This window comes from Arachis stenosperma, chromosome 1, assembly GCF_014773155.1.
Source record: "Arachis stenosperma cultivar V10309 chromosome 1, arast.V10309.gnm1.PFL2, whole genome shotgun sequence".
NCBI classification, from domain to species: domain Eukaryota; kingdom Viridiplantae; phylum Streptophyta; class Magnoliopsida; order Fabales; family Fabaceae; genus Arachis; species Arachis stenosperma.
In genome coordinates, this window is record NC_080377.1 from 10,965,789 (window position 1) to 10,982,888 (window position 17,100).

At 30.1% G+C, this 17,100-nt stretch overlaps 1 protein-coding gene across 1 annotated transcript; it reads right to left on the minus strand.

The window, feature by feature from the left end:
- Positions 1 to 585: 585 nt before the first annotated feature.
- Positions 586 to 1,875, minus strand: LOC130975155 (uncharacterized). Its single transcript, XM_057899983.1, has 2 exons — positions 1,157 to 1,875; positions 586 to 1,015 (listed from the first exon to the last, which is right to left on the minus strand). The coding sequence occupies exons 1-2, from the start codon at positions 1,873 to 1,875 to the stop codon at positions 586 to 588; spliced, it is 1,149 nt and encodes a 382-aa protein (XP_057755966.1).
- Positions 1,876 to 17,100: the final 15,225 nt, after the last annotated feature.

Consider the following 17,100-nt stretch of genomic DNA (forward strand, 5'->3'; position numbering starts at 1 on the left):
CAAGGAAGCAAAAAAATAACACGAATCAGCCAAACTGAAAATTATTTCACGAATAAGCCAAAGCACATTACTATGTAATTCGAACTAGCTTGGTTCGAACTACAATAACAAATAAATCGAACCAACTTAGTTCGAACTACAACTAGTATAAATCGAACTACATTGGTTCGAATTACACAGGTGAACCACTCCCCAAGTAATTCGAACCGAGCTGGTTCGAATTACAATGAAATTGCATGAAAAAGTAATTCGAACCAGGTTAGTTCGAATTACTCACAATTCGTTCTATACTAATTTCTGTTACTAGCATAGTTTCTTCCTAATGTCTTAATTTAACTCGTAGAGTTTGTTATTTCGGTGTGCATTCAAAATACATTTCGTTTAAAACTCCTGAAACAAAACATATTCATCAATTATGATCCCATTCACAGTACATCACACTAACAAGTAACAAATTTTATCATTTACCAACTACAAGTAAGAAAACCGAAAATACTGGAATCTAAACGCGAAATTGAAATAACAAAAGTACGAAAGCTAGCAATACACATAATCATGTCACTGTGTGTGCTCTGCTCCTCAGAGCTATGGGCAACTCCGACATGTGTGGCCGGACTGCCGACAAAGCCCACATCTCTTTGGCCGGTTCGAGTCTGCCTCGTCTATATTGGTCCGTATCCGAGTGGACCTCGGACGACCCTCTCTCGCACGCCTCTTATTCGGGTCTGGGATGACAGTCTGCCCGTCATATAGTGGCCAGAAACCCTCCAGAATGGGAGGTGTGAAACCCATCCGATACACACTGAATACCGAACTAAGACGATACACCTGGTGGACGTAAGGCTCCCATGTAAGTCGTGAGTAGGCACAGCATGCCAGTGCGTGGGGACACGGGAAATGAAGTGCTTGGAAGTATCCGCAGTCACATGTCTGAGATGCAAGCGAGACTCTGTAGCTACTCAATGAGAAAGAACCAGTAGGAGTCGTCTCTGCGACGGTGAACTCAGAGTTATCCCTGTCATACAAAGTCACCGTGAAGCACCTAGCCGTCTTCAAGTTGGCCTCTATACACTTCACCAAGTGCTGACTAAATTGTTATCCGGTTCCCTGCTGCGCCTCAGCCTCTCTTCCTTTGCGAACAAATAATTCGGCCAACCTTCCGTATGTTGCCTTCACTAGCGAGCACATAAGAAGGTTTCTGACACCCTTAAGGATTGAGTTCACACACTCAGAGATATTCGTCGTCATGTGTCTGAATCTACGCCCCTCATCACAATGTTGTGTCCACAATGAATACTCAATCCGGTTCGCCCATTCACACATCGCTGGGTCTTCGGACCTCAGAATATCAAACCAGTAATGGAACTCGACCTCGGTCTTAGCGTACGCCGCATTCACAAGTAGCCTCCTTGTGTCTTTGCCCTTGAAGGTTAGGACAAAAGTTACCGCTACATGTCGAATGCAGAATGCCCGGTATGCAGACGGAGGTAACCATCCTCCGTCAGGAGCCTCAAGCGCGGCCTTGATGCCGTTATGCCTGTCCGATATAACCAGCAGACCCGGCTGCGGTGTCACATGCTCACGCAGGTGGGAGAGAAAGAAGGCCCACGACTCAGCATTCTCACCCTCGACTAATGCGAATGCCACAGGGAGTATGTTGGAGTTTCCGTCCTGTGCAATCGCGACAAGCAACGTTCCCTCATACTTGCCATAGAGATGGGTGTCGTCAATACTAACTAGGGGCTTGCAATGACGGAATGCCTCGATACATGGTGGAAACGTCCAGAATAGTCTGTGAAAATAAGTTTGAGACTCGTCCAGCTGTGCACCAACACGAACAGGACTCGTCCTAAGGACTACAACAGTACCAGGCATCGTCAACTATACTCCTAACACCCACCTTGGGAGCTCGTTGTACGACTCATCCTAGTCACCATAGATGAGGGCAACAGCCTTCTGCTTGGCCAACCAGACCCTCCTATACGTCGGCCTAAACCCAAAGTGTGCGGCGGTGGCATTTAGGAGCACCTTGATGCTGACGGATGCATCAGCCCTAACCATTGGCATAATGAATGCTGATATCACATGGTAATCCAAACTCCTGTGGTCGCTGGAAATGGAGGTGGCGAGACACGTATGCAGTCCGTTGTAGCGTTTGACTTCCCAAAGGCCCTTGCGCTGTCGAAGACTCAAGCGAATCAACCAGGTGCACCCATTCCCGAACTCAGAACACTTGCCCACATACTGGCGATAGTCAGATTCCGCGACCTTGTACTGTACCCCTCGACGGATGCTGTAAGTCTTCACACTTAACAAGGCCTCATCTTTATCCTGAAATTGCTGACAACCTGAAACTCTGTCAGACCCGCAGACCCATCGTCATCTCTAGTGCCAAATCCAGCCGGCTGCCCAGGAACCCCCTCCTGCCTCATGGCATCCAAGTCCAAAGAGAAAAAATGTGGAGGGTATTGCTGTGTGCAAGAGCTAGAACCACCGCCCGCCCCAGCAGGCTCACTTGCTCCGACATCATCGCCACTGTCATCAGCAATCATATCCAGCTCGACATCATCGTCATCTGGGTCATCCAAAAATCCATCTCCAACCCCAGCCAGTGCAGCACACTGTAAAGAGGTTCGCGGAAATTCTCCTGTTCCGACCTCGTCGCCTACACTGCCGTTGAGATCAACAGCGAATGAAAGGGAGGCAACAGGTTAGACGGGTGGCTCGTACGCAGGGACGGAGGAAGAAGCAACGGCAGGTCTGGAGCTAGAACCGGCTACCGTGGCTAAAGTGGTGGTATGCCGGTTCGAACCCCTGAGCTGGATACCACGTCAACCAACTTTGCCAATAGTTCTGGTGTCCTCATCTCTGGAAACTGTCGGTGACAATGAAACATGACCTGCAAGTCCTCATCACTCCCGATCGTGAAACAATCATACTTAACGATTTCCTGGAGCATCGTGATTGGAATGCGATAGAAAAACTTCTTAACCCGTTTCACACCTTCTAGACCAAGTTTCAGTAGTACAGAGCTAACAAGGTCCTCATACCTCATCGTAGGCCTGACGATCATACACAGAGGATCCTTATCAGTGAACTTCACACCGGAACGAGTTTTCCTCTTAATGGATCCTCTGTGGTGAACCAACACTATGAAACTCTCCTCAGTAGCCATCTTACCCCTCTAATGAGAGCAACTTATGTTCACACCATATATATACATGTCTGGTCATAACTAATTCGAACCAAGCTGCTACGAATTATTAATTACTAATTCGAACCAACTTGGTTCGAGTTACTTTGGGAATCTTACACTATATAATTCGAACTCATCTAGTTCGAATTATGTATGTTTTGAGTTCAAACCAACCTGGTTCGAATTATTGTGAATTTTGCTGAGTAATTCGAGCTGATTCGGTTCGATTTATATACAAATGCAATTCGAATTTGTATAAAGAAGTGCTTTAATTGATTGATGAATCAACTTTCAACTTGGCGGATTCACGTAATATCTGCCTATCCTTGACTTATATATATTCTTTGCCATTATATTTATTTAGAAAATATTTGAAGCCTTTAACTAATAAAAAGCACATGATTCAGAGAAAAAGCATATCATGTTGCGATAATCAATTATTAACCAAACATATTTTTCCTATGTTTTGTAAATATAAAAAGTGAACAAGGAATATATAGAGACGTATTAAAAATTAAACTAAGCTTGTGAATTATTAATCAAGTTGAAGAATTTAAGTTGAATTAAACTTTTTAGAAATTGTTAATTAAAATGTTCATAAATAATAAGGTTACTTATTCAAGTTTGATAACTAATAATAAAGGATATAAATTTTATGAAAAAATAGATAAAAATTGATCAAGTTGCTAAATTGAGAGGCTTTGAACTTAGTCAAATTAAATTACACTAAAAAAAATGACATAAAATATTATATATTATAACGTTTCTATAAAATCACTCTAATATTGTAGGTATTATAGCATTGTTTATTGTTGTCGTAATTAAGTTTTAAAATGTCACTATTATCACCTTTATTTATATATTGGGCCTGCTACACATACAAGTAAAAAGGCCGTACAAGTTTTACAAGTTATCAGCCCAAACTTCATTAACACGCGCATTAATTCATTTTGAATGGAACGTAACTACACGCGCCCCACTCAAACAGTTCCTCTTCGTCTTCTTCTTCTTCTTCTCTTCTTCTTCTTCTTCGTCTTCGTCTTCTTCTTCTTCCTCTTCCTCTTCCTCTTCCTCTTCCTCTTCCTCCTCTTCTTCTTCTTCTTCGTTTTTTTTTTCGATTTTCATGGTTTCTGAAATTCTTCTTCTTCTTCTTGCTGCACGTTCTTCTTCCTCTTACTCTTCTTCTTCTCCTTTTCTTTCGTTTCTGCACGTTCTTCTTCCTCGTTTTCCTCTTCTTCTTCTTCTTCATTTACGTCTTTTCTCTCTGTTTTCTCATTTTTTTTCGATTTTTCATGGTAAAATCATTTTTGAAGAAGAAGAAGCAGCAGAAGATGAGGAGGAGAAAGAGAAAGAGTTCTGAATTATGCATAAGATGTACTTCAACGAATTTTGGGTGTATTTTCTTAAATCCTTTGGGTGTATTTTCTGTAACCCTTTGGGTGTATTTCTATAATCGTTTGGGTGAATTCTTGTAACCGTTTGGGTGTATTTTTTGTAATCCTTTGGGTGTATTTCTGTAATCATTTGGATGTATTTGAGTGATATCTGACTGATATCTATGGGTGTATCTGACTCATATCTATGGGTGTATCTTACTGATATCTATGGGTGTATTTTTCATTTCAGAAAAAATGACAAGCATTACAGAAATACACCCAAACGATTACATAAAATACACCCAAGAGATTACAAAAATACACCCAAACGATTACATAAAATACACCCAAGAGATTACAGAAATACACCCAAACGGTTACAGGAATTCACCCAAACGATTATAGAAATACACCCAAAAGATTACAGAAAATACACCCAAAGGATTTAAGAAATACACCCAAAATCATGCATAATTCAGAACTCTTTCTCTTTCTCCTCCTCATCTTCTGCTACTTCTTCTTCTTCAAAAACGATTTCAGAGCTTGATGTCAAAAAACAATAGAAATCGAGAATAACGAAAAAAGAAAACAAAAAGAAAAGCACGTAAATGAAGAAGGAGAAAGAGAAGGCAAGAAACAAAAGAAAAGAAGAATAAGAAGAGGAAGAGGAAGAAGAACGTGCAGCAAGAAGAAGAAAAATGTGCAATGAAAACGTGCCGTAACAGTATGTGGAGGAACTAACGTCAACGACGAATAACAAACCAGTGAGAAAGGAGGAGAAAAGAACGATCGAAAAAGAAGGAGAAGAAGAAGGGATGTAGCGCGTGTAAGGGATGTAGCACTTGCAGCGAATTTTGGGGGTTAGAGTTTAATTGACTTGTAATACTTACAAGCCCTAATCGCTTGTACGCAGAGTTTTCTCTTATATATTATATATAAACTCAGCTCTAATCTATTTTTTATTACACGTTAAAACATTATCATTGTATGATAAAAAAGTTAAATCGATGTCACGACGATCTTTTCTAACAACAATCTTTTCCAACGACGACCTCTTCTGGTAACATTTCCTTCAACAATGATCTCTTCGAATGTCTCCTCCAATAAGAATCTCCTCCGACGACGTTCTTCTACGTCGACAATCTCATCTATTGAGTTATTGTGTTGAGGTTTACTTCCAACAGACTTATAAAATAGATTTTTTTCTCTTTTTTTCTTTATTCTTCTCTTAAAAATATTTCATTCTAATTCTTTTGATCTCTTGAATAATTAATCGAAAATTTCGGATATACCTCTTCTTTAATCTAAATTTAAACTAATAACAAAATAGAAAATGGCAATTGAAAAATCCAAATAATTAAAAAGTTCAGCGCTTAAAAAAATATTTATAGCTTATTAACATCATAATTAATATTATTATGATTTTTTAAAAACTGTCATAATAATCAGAATGACACTTAAAATAAGAGTATTTTTTAAAAACGCCGATTTTAAAAATAATGGTGATTTAAATGTTGTAAATACCTAAAAAATTGTCATTTTAAGTATTTTTTGTAGTATTCGAATATAACAACTATATATACAAGTTTATAAGTGTGGAATCATATAGAATTTTACATTTTTCATCACCAATTTTAAAATATCTTAGTAATTAAATGTCTTAGATATTAAAATTTGTTATAATTGTTTGCCTATAAATATTATTTATTTTATAACGAGTACAACTAAAATTTTAATAATAATTATTAAATTAAATATTGTTATAATGAATACTATAAAAATTTGTAAAGTACTCGTTACTTACCTATCATATAATAAAAAAATTTAAACTTTATAAAATGCAATTTTTTTTCCATAGACTCGTACTCTCGAACTAATTAAATTCGATTTAGCATTGACTCCATATAGATATAATTGTTGGTGTATTAAAATAATTACATGCTATGAAAGTGATATTTATAATTTTTTATTTTTTTGTAGTATATTTTTTTATATTATATAGTATTTTTTCTAATATTTTTGGCAAATATTTCACTAATTTAATAATTTTAAATACTAAAAACTAAATTCTAAATTTTATAATTATTTATATACGTGGGGCTTCATAATTCGAAGCAGCCAACTTCAAACATACTCATGCATAATTCGAATCTATCTGATTCAAACTATCCTTTGCTACATGTTTTCACCATAATTTAAATTTGGGTGATTCGAACTATTAAGACCGCAAATTCCTTCACTAATTCGAACAAGATTAATTTAAATTACTAAATTTTTTTGTTCAAATAGAGTTAATTCAAATTATATAAAAAAATGCTTTTGATTGATCTATATCTTATTTTTTTTGTTTGATTTAATCATGTAAAATTTTATGTAAGCTGGCTTAATACTGTCATTTATTTAAAAGTTCATGTATGAGATTTTATTTAAGTGAAGTTCATAAATTAATATGGATTTAGATTGAGAGTTATTAATTTCTCTCAGTTAAGAGAGTAGAATAGAAAATATACATGTATGTTATTGTTGCAGTATTTGTTCTTCTTTTTAATATGTTAATATTTTATTATTGAAAGAAAATTATATTGAGATTATATTGTGTTGTTATTGAAGTGTTTATGTGAATAAACAATATTAGGACTAATTAATTATGAAGTTTATATTGATAAAGTAAAAAATAATCCAAATAATTGCTTCCCCTCTCACTTTTCCTTCTTTATCATTTTTAGAAAATCTAAGTAAGTTTGGCATGTGCCTTCCTTCCTCTTATTAGGTTAGGCATGTTAATAATGAATTAAGACTTAACCAACCTGACTATATATTTGGCTGCCAAACACGTTGATAGTGATAATTATTAGAGTACTATCTTTTTTAGATATTAGAGTGTTTTTTTTTTTTTTACAATTGTGTAACTTATTTTTTAAAAAATAAATAAATTAAAAATTTTAGCGATTTTTCTGGAGTTCAGATAACTTTTTTTTAGTAAAAGTTTTTTTTTGGTATAAAATTAATTTTAATTTTTCGTGAATAAATTTATCAATATTTTAAACTTTTGTGATTAAAAATGATAATTTACTCATTAAATTAAAGATTAATCCATTGCGAATCCAAATTCTATTTAAAATTTTATCATTGATATATAAAGTGAAATTTAAAACTCTAATTACTTAAAATAAATTAATAAACTAATTACTCAACCAAATTAAGGTAGTTTACAAAAATACTAGTAGTTTTTAAGGTTTATACATTTGCCACTAGCATTAAAACCTTTGGGGTAGAAATGCAGAAATTTGGATCTTTTAAGGTGAGAAAATTAGTAAAATAAAGAATTAATTATCATTAATTTTATAATTTTTATATAATTTATATTCTACTATTTTAATTTATTACTTTATTATTTTGCTAACTTTCTCGCTTCAAAAAATCTTATTTTAGAAAGCGGGTGGAGGAGGCTATTTTTTGTTCTTTTTTACTAGAGTATCCATCAGGTCGGAAGTCCAATGACTAATCTCTCAGATATTGTAGAGGCACAAAGTGGGCGACCTTTCCAAGTAACAAAGTTCCATTTCCATCCTCGAGTGAATATCGAATCCAAGAAAGATAGTTAAAGAACACAAACTCTCATCCATCTGTGTCAACCTTTTTTTGGTTTGCACCAGGGTATCCATCAGGCCAGAAGCCCAATGACTAATCCCTCGAATACTGCAAAGGCACAAAATGGACAACCTTCCCAAGCAAGTAAGTTTCATTTCCATCCTTCAGTGAGTATCAAATCCGAGAAAGATAGTTAAAAAATACATACCCTCGTCTATCTGTGTCAACTTACGTTGGCAGAGGCCACATTAATAATTTGGATAATCAATTTGGGCCGGTAACTTTCGAATGAAGCCCACAAAATATTTCTGTGGGCTGTTCATTATTGAAGTGTTAGTCATACTTTTTGTTCGTTTTGTGTACTCCTCGTAACAGAAACGAGAATGGAAAAGCCTCCAGACCAAAAATAACATTAACTTGTGTATATCTGAACAAAAAACAAGTTGTGTACACTATGTCACTGTCAGCGTCAGCGATCAGTCCTACTCCTATGAAATTGTGAAAGTCATACTCAAAAGTCTTTTTGTTTTTATGGGATAGTATCATTTCTTTTTTTTTAATAATAAAATAAATATATATTTATCGATATAGACACATTTAAAAAAAAATAACTCTTTATCATTTATTTCATATGAACGTATCTCGTTTGTACAATTAATAACATAAGGAACAAAATTTTAAATATATATCTCGTTTGCTCGCAGGATAAATAAAAAAATTTAAAATTGTATCTCGATATTAGTGTAAATATTATTAGTTTTTAGGTTTAATTATTCTGTTGGTTTCTATAGTTTTGCGAAATTTTTAATTAAGTTCATATATTTTTTTTAATTAAGTTCTTACACCAATTTTTTTTAATTGGGTCTTTACACTTTTTTTTCTTTTATTTAGGTCTTTATACTAATTTTTTTTGTTGTGTTCCTATAAAATTAAGCCAATTACTATTAAGAAGGACTTAATTGAAAAAAATAGTATAGGAACTCAATTAAAAAGAAAAAAAGTATAAAGACTTAATTAAAAATTTTACGAAATTAAAGGGACCAACAGAATAATTAAATCTATTTTTTATGGAAGTATATTTTTTTTCTAGTCATATAGAAGTTTTTATTTTGTCATATATATCTTGGATTTTTTTGTCTCTTTTTTTTTGCATCTAAATGGGAAGCTTTTTAAGATTAGTGACTACACAATATATACATCACATAAAAAGTTGTTCACCAAAAGAAATACATCATCACAAAAAGATTAAATGCAAAACATTTATGGTAAGATTGGAAGGAAGCCTCATAATGTGAATAAACTTTGTGCATGGATTTTTGAAAAGAGAATAAAGTATAGGGTTTGTCCCATTTGTAAATAAGAAACTTTCTATACACTACAAAATAATAATAGTTATTTTTTCTTTGATTAACATAAATTAAAGATTTTTATAAAGAGAAAATATAATTGAAAAAAAATTATATATACTCCATGGAAAAAAAAAGAGAGAGAGAGAGAGTTTCTCTTCCTAAATAATGGGAATAATATAATAAAGAAAATTATGACTCAGGTGTCTTCAAATTCAGTCAAAAAGCACATTCATTGCCTCTCAAGACTTTTCAAATAATAATCTCTTTGGTGCTCATGAATGATGAGTGGCTTTCTTTGCTCTATAAATAATGAAAAGCACTTTCAACTTCATTTCTTTTGGATGATATTTTCTCTTAGATCATGTTAGACTCAAGAGAGACTATTTTTTAATTTGAGCCACACATCCATATATAGAAGACTATATTCTGTTTTCCATAAATTGTTAATCACACAATTACCTAATAATTATCTCAAAAAGAGTTTTTCTTTTTGTTGTAAAAGATGAAAATAATTTCATCCATGTCATCATTTTTTACTTTTGTTTGAGTTTAGTTCATTAACATTACCCTTATTGTATAATTCTAAAAATTATTAGTGTAAAGAAATTATTAAAGAGAGTTATTATATATATACTCTTGCTAATAGTTATGACATCTATTTTAATTTTAAGTGTTTGTTCCAAAAGTTGATCACATAAAATAAAGTATTGATACAGAGAGAAATTAATTATTGTTAATTTATTTAATCACCGGCATATTTTTCCACTATAATTGAAATGGGCAATAGACTAAAATATCCAAACTCATGCATGTCACAAATAAATAGGTGATAATTGTGAAGGATAACAAAGATAAAGTTCACAATAATGGATCTAAAATTTTTTAAAGTGGTATCACATTAGTTAAAATTAACCATATATAATTTAATATTATTAGTAAATTAACAATGAAATAAAAATTATATTTAGATAATATGCATAATGTTTTAAATCTAAATCCCCTTATTGGTAGTGTTAGTATATATACCCCTTAATTAAAAGAATATATCAAACTAATTTAATGGAAATATTTTTATTTTCAGTAGATTATTCCATATGATAATACATGCTAATCTATACCTTAGGTTATTCTGTTAGGTTAGAAGATAAAGGATGATGCTAATAAAGAGATAATAATTTAATATTATTTATTTTATTTTATTTAATATTTATAATTATATAATTATATTTAATATTATTTGTTTATTTTAACAATAATTAATAATAAATAATAATATAAATTTAAGTGTTTTATATTGATTTTTCTATTGTCCCGAAACATATTTTTATTTGAAGACAAATATGGTTGATAAAACAAAAAGCAAATTAAAACACAGACGCATATATATGGCGCATTATTAATTTCACACATAATGATGGCGTGCCCTTTATGCTATAGAATTAATTACTATCACTATTGATGTCACTAATGAAAATGGCTAAATTCTATGTGTGTGGATCACTTCTTTGTTATTGATATTCTTGGCGAATCCTCTTAATCATTTTTGTGGAAAATTTAAATAAAATATGAATTTAAGTTTCATGTAATTTTTTTTTTTGCAAAATTATTAATTCATTTATTTTTTTAGATAATTTTTTGTAATAAAAGATTATTATTTTCTTGATGTAACAAAATATATAATTAAATGCATGCATATATACTAGAATTTTTATATTTTGACAACATATTAAAATTAAATTCATAAAATATATATCATGAGAATGAAAGTTATTAAAGTCATAGATAATTTAACAAATTTATTCAACTTGGGATTAGATCAGATCTTTCTTAATATATACTTTTCATTGCGTGCAGGGTTCTCTTATTCTAAAGGTACCACGCAATATGCAGCTACTTTTCATTAATTAATAATAATTATTTACAATAAATATCAACAATGAGATTACCATAATGACAAAGAAAAACCAAACGTGAAAAGATTTGGAGAATATCATATTAACTATTTAAACTAGATTAAATTATTTAAAATGAGTTTCTTATGAGTATGCATGGTTAATTAGGGCTATCTTGTAGATAATGCCAACATACATATATATAAATATATTAATTAAATTTTATATAAGTATTTAATTATATATTGTTATATTGATAAAAATAATATTTAACTTAATTATTAAATATTCGAGTTTATGTAAAAATAATCTAATCAGAAAATTTTTTATAAAACTTTATTATAATTAAGTATCTTTATATATATATAATTTTATTTCGTAATAAAAATATAATGTACATATAACACCCAAATTTTTAGCACGTCATGATCGTACCAAAAGTAAGGCGTTATAGACTTTGATTTTCTGGTATTTTCTTAAGAACTGAAACGCGTTATTGAGTAAAGGCTCAATATTAAATATATAATAAAGGAAATCGAGTCCGTAACGCCTTATTTTTTGTATGATCATGACGTGCTAAAAGTTTGGGTGTTACAGTATACAAATACATTATCAATAAAAATAATTAAACTCTAAAATAATATATAAATGTACAAAGCAATATGGAGCTTATCATAATCCAACCAATCACAATAAAATGTATATGAAAACCAAAGAAAAAAGAAGCATAAAAAATTGGGTTGCTATAGTGGGGAGTAATGTACATGATATGGTACCAAAGAATAGGTAATCCAAATTAAAATGAGACAGACTTTGAAAGTTTATTTGCACCTTTACTATTATATAGTCCAGTAGAAATTTCAAGAAATTCATCATGATTCATGCACATGATCAATTTAATGAAAATTAGGTATAGAAAAATGATAGGGAACAAAAAAATTTATTATTTTTAATCAGTAATAAATTAATAATATTTAAAAATATTAATTAAGAATATGATGTTAGATTGCTGAACTAAAAGTAATAATTGAATTATTAATTAAAAATATAAATCAATATAAACTAAAATTGTCGATCTTTAAACTTTTCTGTTATATACATATAATATGTAAATTTTTTTCCTTTCCTTTTATATAGAATATGACAAAATTGTTGATGACATAAATAGCACTCTTTCTACCTATTCTAAAGATACATAAATAAAACTATTTTCTGATGAAATAACAAGAACCAATATATTTATTAAAAGCTTAATACAACTTTTTAAATGTATCTTAAATGGTATAATAATAATAATAATAATATATTTGATTATACTGTTAAACCCATTTGTTGAGGTCATTTTGACCCTTTAATTGGTAATGATTCGAGGAGAATTTTTTTTCTTCATGTTTGTGTTCTGGAATGCATGCACGTGTATGCGTTATAATAAGGAAGAGATGGGAAAGAAATGGGAAAAAAATAGAGAAGCATTATATATATATGGAAAATTAAATAATGGTGACATTATTATTGTTTTGGAGTTTTGAGTTGAAGTTGACGTGCTATGCAATTACAAGGGAGGGTGGTGGCACCAAAATTAGCTGCCACTCATGCACTAAGCTTGCTTTGTGAAAATTAGGACTCATAATGCAAAATATATAGAAAAATTAAAATTGTATTTAAAAACCGCCGCTAAATGAAAAGATAAAAAAAACCACCACTAAGTAAAAAGTAAAAACAGAAAAAAAAAGTCGCTAATTGCTAGATAGGTTGTAGTATTGACTCCACCTTATTTTATATTACAAAATACAAATCCAAACAACATTTAATTACAGTGTTTTGATGTTTCGATAACAGAAAAGATTTTTTGTCAGAAGTTTGAATCCTACCTTGTACATATAGTAATCTATAGGTTAATAATAAAATTTTTAAATAGAACTGCTCTGATTTGCGATAAATTAATTATTAGCCTATCGAATCAGAGAATACCGTAAAAAATCCAAAAAAACAAAAATTCTTTGATTTGGGCATTATTATTGGAAATGATGGAAGCTTGGTTGGTACATTACATAAATGGGTAAAGGTTATATTACCACTTTTAATTTGTGGTGTCTCTTCTTGCTTTTCTTTTATATCATTATTAGAGTGGAACTTGAACACTACTATCAAAAAGCCAAAAACACATTGAGTTTTTATTTTTGGTTTCTTGGTCAACTATATATACTTTTTATGATTGGAAATTACTCGCATAATAATTTGAATTCTGTAGAGAATTCTTGTTAAATAACAAGTTTCAGAAATTAAACTTTGATAGAATTAAAGAGGTTTATTCTCAAACAAAAATACGATATAGACACACACAAAATTAGTTATTAAATAAGTTATTATGTATTTGTGTATAAATATGTATATTGTTTAACTAATTTGTAATATATATTTTATATTTTAATATATATTTTATACGAATAATTAAATTTAGTAATTAATTTTTGGTGTATGAATCATTTAACATTATTGATTCTTAATTTTTTGATTGTCTTTAATTGCACGAATATATGCGATCTTAGTCTCTTTCTTTTCAAAACCTTCCAAAAGTCCTTCTTTGACATCTTATCATATGCTTTTTTCTAAATCAATAAATACCATATGTAGATCCCTTTTATTACTACAATACCTCTTCGTCATCATTCTTAAGAGGTATATCGCTTCAATGATAGATTTGATTACCATAAAATCAAATTGGTTTTCTGTTACTTGTGTCTCTTATCTCAGTCTCCGTTCTATCATCCTTTCTCATAACTTTATGGTATGACTTATAAGCTTGATTCCGTTATAATTTTTGCAACTTTATATATTTCTTTTATTTTTGTAGATAAATACCAAAAAGTGCTTTTCTCTACTCATTTTACATCTTTTTTTATCTTAAATTCTTATTAAAAAACTTAGTTAATCAATTGATATCTTTTTTTCTAAGACCTTTCTAAACTTTAATAATTTTATTGTCCTGCTATTTTTCATTTGTTTTAAAATCTTTTTACTCCGAAGTGATTTTATAAAAAAATGTTTTTTTTTTTTATAAAAAAAAAAGCAAGGTTCGACTAATTCATAGGGTTTAATCCTGGGGGAATCTTTTGCACTATATATAAACATGCATGCATCTTTATGGTGGACACTAATGGGTCATCAGAATATCAACCTCTTTTTTTTTTTTTTTAGGAGGAACAAAGTTATTTTAACCAAAATATCTAGCTAGGCATCACTAAAGTGAAAGTAATTAATTTGTTTTTATTTTATTTCTTGGTTTTTTCTTCTTCTTTTTTTATTTAATGAATATTAGTGTGGTATCATTTCCATTATTATTGATAGGTTCTTCCTCTTACTTTAATATATACATATTGGTCCAGCATTATGCAATGTCTTTACTAGGAATTTTATATAAAGTATAATAATGGACATAAAGAAGGATCTTAGCTTCCATATATATTCAGACACATTTGAAGTTTTGAATTGACCTTTTTGCATTTAATTTTGGTTTGTGGGGAATGTTCTTTAATTGTACTTGTGCTATTTTTATATTTTTTTTATCTATTATTTATTTATTTTTCTTTTACCAAGTATTTGTACTTCATCCTATCAGATAAATTTTTAGAATGTAACTAAAAGCTCCTCTATAGTGGGGAATCACCAACATTTATATATATTATATTATATTAGCAAATTACAAAGAATACTTAAATATATATCTTAGATTTGCTAGGACTTTTTGCATCTAATCTTTAATGGTATATAATTATTCCATTATCATGTCATGCAAGTGGAAAGATGAATTAAATTAGTAGATAAATTATCAAGAACAATTTTAATTTTTTGTGGATATAAAAAAGTGATGATACTTTTACTAGACAAATGTCTTTAACTAAGATACTTAGATTAAAATGGTAGAGCCAAATAGAATTAGTACATGACTCGAAATATATCTTACAAATTTGTGATTAGTTTAAACTCTTTTATTATTTATAAATATTTTTATAAGTACTTTTAAATTGCATGCTCTTATATATTTTCAAGTCACCTAATTTTCTTTCAAAAACAAGAAAAAGATATATATAGATGGTGCATCTTGTATATAGGATGTCATTTCTATAATACACTTAGTATGTATATAGATAATTTTATATTGTCAATTAATACAAAATTTAAAGGTTATTGAATCATCTTAAATACAATAACAATAACAACAACACAGCTAGCTTTATCTTACTATCTAAAATTGATTATATAGATCAACGATATTATTGTATCTTATCATATACAGTGAAAATATAAATTAAAAATATTTTATATTTTTAATACACTGGTCAAAAAATATTTTTAGCTTAACTTGTATATATTCTAATAATCTATTTTATGGAATATATTAATTAATTTAGAGTGAATATCCAATTCAAGCCCTAAAAATTATTTCGAAATAACTATGAGGTCTTTGAAAAAAAAAATATTCAACTCGATTCTTGATTTTTTATTTTTTGGGACTAATTAGCTCTTGTGGTAAAAAAAATAACATTAACTTTTTTTGGCATAGGAGCTAATCAGTCCTATAAAAATAAAGCTCAAAATCTGGATTGAATTTTTTTTTTGTCATGAACCTCATTATTTTTTAAAATAATTGTCAGAGGCCGTTTATAATTTTTTCTCATTAATTTATATTAATTTTTACATCATTAAATTTCTTAGTGTTAAACATCAAATAAAAAATAGTTGCATTATATATAGCTTTCTCTAGCTATATATAAAGTACTAGCTCTTTTTGTTAACCTAAAGTAGATAGAGTTTTGATAAGTTATTTTAGGTCATTATTATTAAAAGGGGTTGCATGTATTAATTAATATTTATTTATAATTGAAAACATATATGGCAGCTCATGATATGTTGACAAGTGTGAACATACATCAATATATATAGTGAATTAGTGATGAAGACATAAAGGAATAGTGATGGTTACTACAGTGTTCTTCAAACACATGGAAAACCATAAACTTGTCCTAATAAGGTGACACTGCCTTTAACAAACTTGGGTTGGTTGAGTAGTCAGCTTACTCGTTCGCTTAAATAAGTGTGGGGGTTCGAATTTCGTCTTGTGCATGGAGCAATTCATTGGCCAGCGACAGACTTTTAAATAGAGCTCAGATCCGCGACAGATTAATATTTGACTTTTCGAATTGAAAGATACCGTGGGCAACTACAAAAAATGACACTTGGCTTTAATTAAAATGCATATATATTCAGTGCTGTTTTCGGTTCTCATCCAATCGGCATAAGGTGTTAATAAACAGTGGGGAAAAAAAAAAAGAGAAAAAAAATAAAAATTAAAGCAAAGCATTATATTTACATGATTAATAGCTCTCCATCTAAGTCAGCATATATTCTATAAAAAACGTTCTTGAAACCTGACTAAAATTTTTAAGATTAATTTAGAAGTTGGATAACATTATATATCATAATCCAAATATGGTTATTGTTTGAATTTTAATTGGAATTTTGCCATAAGGTAATTTTTGAGGACCATAATTTCCCATTGCAATTATGGGGGCATAAAAGATTATATGAGAAGGACCTAACAAATTCAACTAAGAAAAAAACAGAATGGTCACATAGGATATGATGTGTTACCACTCAATTCTCCGTTTAATTAATGGGTTAGCTTGTTTCTATTC

What these genes read in the sequence shown, in the direction of transcription:
- LOC130975155 (XM_057899983.1), bottom strand. Translation starts at nt 1,875, where the DNA reads ATGCCTGGTACTGTTGTAGTCCTTAGGACGAGTCCTGTTCGTGTTGGT. An exon ending in GTGAAGGCAACATACGGAAG is followed by an intron (nt 1,016 to 1,156) that starts GTTGGCCGAATT and finishes TTTGTATGACAG; the next exon opens with GGATAACTCTGAGTTCACCG.